Genomic DNA, 8,637 nt, shown 5'->3' with positions numbered 1-8,637 from the left:
CTTTTCCCTATCTATAGCAGTATTTGTCATATTTCTTAAATCTTTATAGTAATTCCATGCTGCAAGTGACTTAGACATTTTATATTTTTTAAAAGCATTATCTCTATATTTTTGCATCAGCTTGATGGTATCCGTAAGCCAGGGTGCACGAGGTTTTGTGAACTTACAATATTTGATTGGTGTATCAGAATTAATAGTCGACAGTAAATGCATAGTTAAAAAAATAACTTTATCATCCACATCAGGCATGTCAAATAAAATAAAGAACGGAACCTGTTGTAGATCACAAAGAAAACGCTCATAATTGAAATTCTTAAAGGAACGTACTGTTTTAAATTGTGGGTACTGCTTTGGTACTGAACATTGAATATCACAGAATATCATTTCGTGATCAGTAATACTATGTACGCTAATAACACCTTTTTGCTTTACTATTTCTAGAGTTCAGTTATTATCTTAAAGGTCTTTTTTCATGTCTTCAGATATTGTAGTTATGATTTTTTAAGTTCAACTCTACATAACCATGGTTAGACATGTTTAATTAAAAATAATTAATCTTTAAAAAATCGTATCTTACGAATTGAGAAATGGACGGATATTGAGACATAAACGTGATTATAAATGTTTAATTAAAAATAATTCATCTTTACAAATTCGTATTTCAAAAACTAATTGAGATATCGGCATGAAGTAAAATGAAATTTAAGGCAAATTTAATTGGTAATTATTACCATGAAAATAATTTTTTCAAAATTTCGAAGTTATGATTTTAATAAATAAATTCTGTTAAGCTTCAAAATTTACTCTTGTATACAAACAAAAATACATCTGTTTTCTTAACTTATTATTTTTTCATTATCTCGTATGAATATTCAATGACTACCAGCATAATATATATTTGTGTTTCTATATAAAGGGAAATAGTAAACAAAATACATCAACAAAACAAAAGCAAAAAGTAAACATGTTTACGAAAGTGTTTATTACAATACTTTTATTATTTTATTTTTGCGATGTGATCGATAGCAAATACGTAAAAAATATTAAATTAAATAATAAAAGGAAAAAAATTTTTGAGTTGGATGACAATCTCGACTATGAAGTTGTTCTTTTACCTATTTTTAATGAAAATAGATTCGAATCCGAAGAAGTTTTATTTAAATTGGAGGTTTTTGGGCGGTAAGAATTTTTAAATTAATAATATTTTAGTGATTCATATAATTTTTTTATAATTTTAGTGTATTAAATTTAAAATTAGTAAAAAACAATTTAATTTCTCAAAATTTTAAATCTTACATTCAAAATGGAAACAATTCCTTTCCTTTACCACCTCTAAATAAATCTTGCTTATTAATGGGTAGCAAAAATGAAATTGCAGCTTCAATATTTTATTGTAAACCCAAATCTTTTGTAAGACTCGAAATAATATAATTAAATTTTTGAATAATTTTAAATTATTTTCAGAGTGGATTTATTTTTTTAGATGATATAACTTTAGAAATATCACCAATCTCAAGCGAATCTAACGAAATTTTAACCGAAACCAACCAAAATTCAAAAGATATACCCCATGTAATTCGTAAACATTCCCATTTTAACAAAAACAAATTATTTCAACAAAGCGCTTTAACAAACGAAATAACCGAAACCTTTACTTTAGAGGTATCGATATTTTTCGACGAATTTGCTTACAATATTTTCGCCCCTTATCTTTCTTACGACGACGCAAAAATTCGCGATATGTTATTAGCTTATCTAAATGGAGTTCAAGCCCTTTATCATCATCCCTCCCTTAAAGGTTATGTTGATATCGTTATCGTAAGACTTGATATTTTGAAAACGCAACCTGAAAATTTACCAATTTATAACGGTGAAAGTGGGTCACTTTTAAAATCGTTTTGTTCTTATCAAAAAGAATTAAACGTTAATGACGATTCCAATCCGAATCATTGGGATATGGGCTTGTATATTTCAGGATTGGATTTTTTCACTTACGATAATAAAGGTTATAAGGATTATGGGATTATGGGGTTATCTACGGTTGGTGGGGTTTGTTATGAAAAATTTTCTTGTGTGATAGCGGAATTTGGAAGTACAGACGCTTTTGGGAAACCTTATCCAACGGCTGGATTTGGGAGTGTTTATATTTTAGCGCATGAAATTGGGCACAAGTACGTAAATTTATTAGTGATATTTTGAAAAATAAAGTTTTTTTTAGCTTAGGGATGCATCATGATGGTACGAAAAATACTTGTTTACCAAATGGGTTTATAATGTCAGCATCGCGGGGTACCTCTGGAGAAACTCAGTGGTCTTCTTGTAGCGCTGATGTGATGGAAAAATTAAAGTAATGCAATTTTTTTTATCTTCTTTTTTATTTATCTTCTTCTTCTTCTTGCTACAGGAGTAGTTCTGTCTCATTTTTCTTGTGATAGGGATGTCCAGCTTTTCTGCTAACGTTTGAACCGTCTTCCAATTCTACATAATTCATTCTTTGTTACGAGGTCGCTTGCAGTCTCGGTTAATGTAAAGTCCCTAGATTTACAAAGTACCGCGGTTTGACGCCATTTTGGCTCGAAAGTCAAGCGGGAAATTTAAAACTACAAACCAAAACATTACGCCAAATTTCCTTTCTTTTTTTCTCGTGGTACTCTGAAGAGTCGAAAGTCCTTCTTACTACCATTTTTGCAACTCCGAAGGCAACAAGACGGCAATATTTTTGTAAATAAATGGTGAGATGCAGTGACAAGCTGTCAAACCGCCATTTTGGCTCAAAACAGACTTCATGAACCGCGGTACTTTGTAAATCTAGGGACTTTACTATATAATAAAGTCCCTAGATTTACAAAGTACCGCGGTTTAACGCCATTTTGGCTCGAAAGTCAAGCGGGAAATTTAAAACTACAAACCAAAACATTACGCCAAATTTCCTTTCTTTTTTTCTCGTGGTACTCTGAAGAGCCAACAGTCCTTCTTACTGCCATTTTTGCAACTCCAAAGGCAACAAGACGGCAATATTTTTGTAAATAAGTGGTGAGATGCAGTGACAAGCTGTCAAACCGCCATTTTGGCTCAAAACAGGCTTCATGAACCGCGGTACTTTGTAAATCTAGAGACTTTACTATATAATAAAGTCCCTAGATTTATAAAGTACCGCGGTTTGACGCCATTTTGGCTCGAAAGTCAAGCGGGAAATTTAAAACTACAAACCAAAACATTACGCCAAATTTCCTTTCTTTTTTTCTCGTGGTACTCTGAAGAGTCGAAAGTCCTTCTTACTACCATTTTTGCAACTCCGAAGGCAACAAGACGGCAATATTTTTGTAAATAAGTGGTGAGATGCAGTGACAAGCTGTCAAACCGCCATTTTGGTTCAAAACAGGCTTCATGAACGGCGATACTTTGTAAATCTAGGGACTTTACTATATATAAAGTCCCTAGATTTACAAAGTACCGCGGTTTGACGCCATTTTGGCTCGAAAGTCAAGCAGGAAATTTAAAACTACAAACCAAAACATTACGCCAAATTTCCTTTCTTTTTTTCTCGTGGTACTCTAAAGAGTCGAAAGTCCTTCTTACTGCCATTTTTGCAACTCCGAAGGCAACAAGACGGCAATATTTTTGTAAATAAGTAGTGAGATGCAGTGACAAGCTGTCAAACCGCCATTTTGGCTCAAAACAGGCTTCATGAACCGCGGTACTTTGTAAATCTAGGGACTTTACTATATAATAAAGTCCCTAGATTTACAAAGTACCGCGGTTTGACGCCATTTTGGCTCGAAAGTCAAGCGGGAAATTTAAAACTACAAACCAAAACATTACGCTAAATTTCCTTTCTTTTTTTCTCGTGGTACTCTGAAGAGCCAAAAGTCCTTCTTACTGCCATTTTTGCAACTCCAGAGGCAACAAGACGGCAATATTTTTGTAAATAAGTGATGAGATGCAGTGACAAGCTGTCAAACCGCCATTTCGGCTCAAAACAGGCTTCAGGAACCGCGGTACTTTGTAAATCTAGGGACTTTACTATACAATAAAGTCCCTAGATTTACAAAGTACCGCGGTTTGACGCCATTTTGGCTCGAAAGTCAAGCGGGAAATTTAAAACTACAAACCAAAACATTACGCTAAATTTCCTTTCTTTTTTTCTCGTGGTACTCTGAAGAGTCGAAAGTCCTTCTTACTGCCATTTTTGCAACTTCGAAGGCAACAAGACGGCAATATTTTTGTAAATAAATGGTGAGATGCAGTGACAAGCTGTCAAACCGCCATTTTGGCTCAAAACAGGCTTCATGAACCGCGGTACTTTGTAAATCTAGGGACTTTACTATATAATAAAGTCCCTAGATTTACAAAGTACCGCGGTTTGACGCCATTTTGGCTCGAAAGTCAAGCGGGAAATTTAAAACTACAAACCAAAACATTACGTCAAATTTCCTTTCTTTTTTTCTCGTGGTACTCTGAAGAGTCGAAAGTCCTTCTTACTACCATTTTTGCAACTCCGAAGGCAACAAGACGGCAATATTTTTGTAAATAAGTGGTGAGATGCAGTGACAAGCTGTCAAACCGCCATTTTGGCTCAAAACAGGCTTCATGAACCGCGATACTTTGTAAATCTAGGGACTTTAGGTCAATGTATTGCTTAACTTTGTAATGGTGTGATTTCTGTTATGGCGGCTTGTCTTCGCTATTTATGTCCTTTCACATCAACCTCTTCATTGACTGGTTTCTTACTCCTTCTCAACGTATTTGAAATCTTTTGCAAGCCACAACTTAAATCGTGCTCCAACTCGGTTGAAAAATTTTTCCCGGTTATCTTTTGAACTCTCTAATGTCATTTCCTATTCTACTTCTAATCTCTTTGAAACAAACGTACTGTTACTAAGTTCTATTGTTCAAGTATTTTATGTACGCCTATGTGTTCCACATTTTGCGTGTACGGCTTGTTATTCTTTGGTGTGTTTCAATTGTTTGGTGTATCAATGTGTCTTTAGCCTAGTTCTTCTTTGACGCTTTTAATAATATCCAAGCCATGTTGTGTTCTTGCATTTGCCGAAGTTAGTGTGGGCACGTACAGTTTCTGGACTATTAATAGGCAGTAAGTTAGGTTGTAGTGCACTATTAGTATTGACATAGTCAACAGCCGATTTCTCACCTCTCGTATTAACAAATATATATTTATGTTGTAATCTCTCTTTACGTTTTTGCGCAATGTCTTCATCTTTAATCCGTTTATTATCCAAACCATTTCCTTTACCCAAGCTTGGAATCGGAAACGGTGTTTACTGGGCTACTCAATCGAAGGCGGAATTAATATCTTTTTTAATCATGTATCATTTTTTTTATGCCAGAAAAAAGAAATGTCTTCAAGATGTCGGTTTAACTACATTTGATCATTCAAAATTTTTTGAAACACCCGGTAGATTATATTCCCCTAAAAAACAATGCGAATTATTTTTATCTAACGAAAAATCATACGCAGTTGAAGATCAAAGCGAAATTTGCCAAACATTAAAATGTACTCTTCCAGGTAAAGCGGAAATTTATTCTTCAGGACCACCATTAGATGGCACAAAGTGTGACGAAAATAAAGTAAGGAATTTAATCAGTTTAATATGGAAATAATTTTATTTATAATTACAGCAATGTTATGCTGGGGAATGCTTAAAATCTACGAATAATTATCCTAATACAAGAACAAAAATTTGGAATATTAAAGAATGTGAATCGGGTTGTATAACAAATTCAATGGGGTATCAAATTAACAAAGGAGATTCGAGATTATGTGACGATGTAGATGTAATTTTGCAAACATACCCTGATTTCTCTTTACATTGACATCATTAATTTTAGATTTGCCCCAAAAGAATTTCTATTACAGATTACGCCTCGAAAAAATGTAAATATTTTTCTCGAATTTTAACGGAAATAGACTCAAAAGGCAATGGTTTGCAACGATCTCACAATTTAGGTTTAAATTATACAATTATCGCAAAAATAACTTTATTTACTATTCATTTTTTGTTAGATTCCCCATCGTTAGCTTGCACAATTTTCTGTCGAAACAAAAATGGTACTTTTAACATTCCAAAAATACAACTAAATAAAATGGAAAGTGTGCCGCATTTTCCAGATGGAACATGGTGTCATCGAGAAAATTCAATCGATTTTTATTGCATCAATAATATGTGTTTATCAGAAGTAAATTTTAATCGAGACAATGAAAATGGATCGGATCAAAACGAAATAATTAGCGGAGAATTAAAAGAATCAATTCCATTTTTTAATCCAACCAAAAAATATTCGTATAACGAAGAATATCTTATAGATTATCTTTTATTACCAAATTAAATATAAAACTTTTTTAACGTTATGATTAGTTTAATTATCAATTATATTTAAGAGCTCCCACTTTCATAAAATAAACCTATTTAAAAATTCCATAAATTCCGACGTAATTATCAAACGGACCATAAACTTTCAATTAATTAAGAATACATTTTGGACCGCTTACGCCACGAACTTCCTATAAAAACTCGGAGGAGTTCCATCACAATCACTTCGGCATCCACCTTCAAACATACAACATCCCCAAGATCCTCTTGGTAAAAAGGAAATAAATACAAACAATTAATATTAATTAATCATTGTTTTTCTTGCAGTAACCCACAATAATGGCAAGATTCTACGTCATTTTCGCTTGTTTAAGTAAGTATTCAACAAACAAGAAAACAAATTGATTTTGTAATTTATTTTTTGTTGGTATAGTCGCAATCAATTTTGCTGAAACAAGGCAAGCAGCTGTTAGTGACAGTGAATCGGCCGCTGGAGAACATTTCTCGTCTATTTCTATTTCTGACGGTGGATACGGAGGAGGATATGGGGGAAAAGACACTTACAGCGCTGGAAGTGGATTAAAAACAATCGCTCAAGGATCAGCCGATCAAGCCAACAACGCCGTAGCTAACCAACATGCAGCTGGAAGAAACGCCGCTTTTGCTGCAAAGAGTACTTTAGCCCAAGCAGCCGCCGGAGTAAGTTTAAAATAGTCTTAATCAATTTGAGTTTTAATTTCTTTTTTTAAAGGCTGCAGCAACAGCTCAAGCTGCCCTCATCGGAAAACACATTTTAGTTCAACATCTCGAACAAAACGTCGCCGAAGCTCACCAACAACTCGAAGCTGAACTTCGTCAATTGGAGCAAGCCCAAAGATCCGCTGAAGCTTCTCAAGCTGCTGCCGATCAAGCTCAAAATGGTGGAAACGCTATTAGTGCTGCTTTGAATGCCGCCCAAGGAACTTTAGCCCATGCCCAACAAGCTGCCGATGCCGCTCACGCCGAATTGGGGTCTCAAGAAGCTATGGTAGGACACGCCCAACAAAGGTACAACTCTCTCAGCCAACAACTCCAATCTGCTCAAGCTGATTTACACGTAACTCAATCTGCTGCCCAACAAGCCGAAGCTGCTGCACAAATTGCTCAATCCAACGCCGCCCAAGCAGCGGAAAAAGCTCAATCTGCTGGATTACAAGACCATGGAAGCTTTGAAGGTTATCATCATTAATATGAATTGTTATAGAGTTTTTTAAATTATCAAAGATTTAAATAAAAAAATATTTATCAAAATCATTTATTTATTTGTATACCTTTATATACAAATATTTTCAAGATATCTACCACATCCGATCTATGGGAAGTAGTCTAATATACAGGGTGTGTTATGAAACTGGTTCGTTAGAACTTTTTTAAGTTTCACTATTCGTACAGTTTTGAAATTGGTAGCATGGGTTGTTTATTCGGAACTTTCGATCTAAAAAATTTTCAAGATGGCTGCCACTTCCGGTCTACCGGAAGTAGACCACAACTTCGTTATTTTAAATGCAACGCTATAGTTTTTATTACACCTTTTAATTGTACGTAAAAACGTATGTTGACTTTCATAAAAGTTATTGGTACCTAGCATCTTTCGTTTTCGAGTTATTTTGATTTTAAGTTTTTTTTTTTGGCAAATTTCACCATAATAGTAATAATTATAAACAATATTTATTGGTTCACATAAGTAATAACAGTAAATACAATTTATTTAAAAAATAAGGAAATAAACAAATTAATTCGAAACAATGAACCAAAGAGAATTGAGTCAGTTAGGATAGTACCAGTCAATGGTGTAAGCCTACTGTGCCACCATGATCTTTAAAACCAAATATCCCAGCCAACGTTCATTCAAAAAAGCTCTAAATTGGCACGATTACTCTTCAGTTGCTCTCAAATAGATTGTCATTTATTGTATTAGAGTATCTTATACAGAATGGTCAAAAATTGAATTACCGTTTCTCCAAAATAACTCGAAAACGCAAAACGCTAGGTACCAATAACTTTCATCAAAGTCAACCTATTTTTTTACGTACAATTAATGGGTGTAATAAAAACTATGGCATTCCATTTAAAATAACGAAGTTATGGTCTACTTCCGGTAGACCGGAAGTTATTAGAGTAAAACAGCTACCTCTTTCATTACATTAATAAAAATACTCCACCTTTAGTATAAAAAGTATGCAGTTGCAAATAGCTTGTTGGAACGTAAGGTCCAACGAAACGGAACGTAAGCACAAATTAGACATTTGCGTTATCTACGAAACCA

At 33.9% G+C, this 8,637-nt stretch overlaps 2 protein-coding genes across 2 annotated transcripts; both read left to right on the top strand.

Moving 5' to 3' along the window:
• The first annotated feature begins 964 nt into the window (after window positions 1-964).
• On the top strand, window positions 965-6,370 carry LOC111419745 (A disintegrin and metalloproteinase with thrombospondin motifs adt-1-like). The gene is made up of 8 exons (XM_023052606.2): window positions 965-1,179; window positions 1,239-1,410; window positions 1,465-2,171; window positions 2,219-2,347; window positions 5,349-5,589; window positions 5,641-5,796; window positions 5,851-5,968; window positions 6,026-6,370. Exons 1-8 carry the CDS (start codon window positions 965-967, stop codon window positions 6,346-6,348), a joined length of 2,061 nt encoding a protein of 686 aa, XP_022908374.2. The 3' UTR covers window positions 6,349-6,370.
• An 87-nt stretch (window positions 6,371-6,457) lies between these two features.
• LOC111419750 (colicin-5-like) lies at window positions 6,458-7,622 on the top strand. Its single transcript, XM_023052610.2, has 4 exons — window positions 6,458-6,602; window positions 6,660-6,705; window positions 6,766-7,031; window positions 7,084-7,622. Exons 2-4 carry the CDS (start codon window positions 6,672-6,674, stop codon window positions 7,558-7,560), a joined length of 777 nt encoding a protein of 258 aa, XP_022908378.2. The 5' UTR covers window positions 6,458-6,602; window positions 6,660-6,671; the 3' UTR covers window positions 7,561-7,622.
• Window positions 7,623-8,637: the final 1,015 nt, after the last annotated feature.

Source organism: Onthophagus taurus, chromosome 7 (assembly GCF_036711975.1).
Source record: "Onthophagus taurus isolate NC chromosome 7, IU_Otau_3.0, whole genome shotgun sequence".
Taxonomy (NCBI): domain Eukaryota; kingdom Metazoa; phylum Arthropoda; class Insecta; order Coleoptera; family Scarabaeidae; genus Onthophagus; species Onthophagus taurus.
Note: the sequence above shows the minus strand (reverse complement) of the source record. Positions and strands in the feature narration are given on the sequence as shown.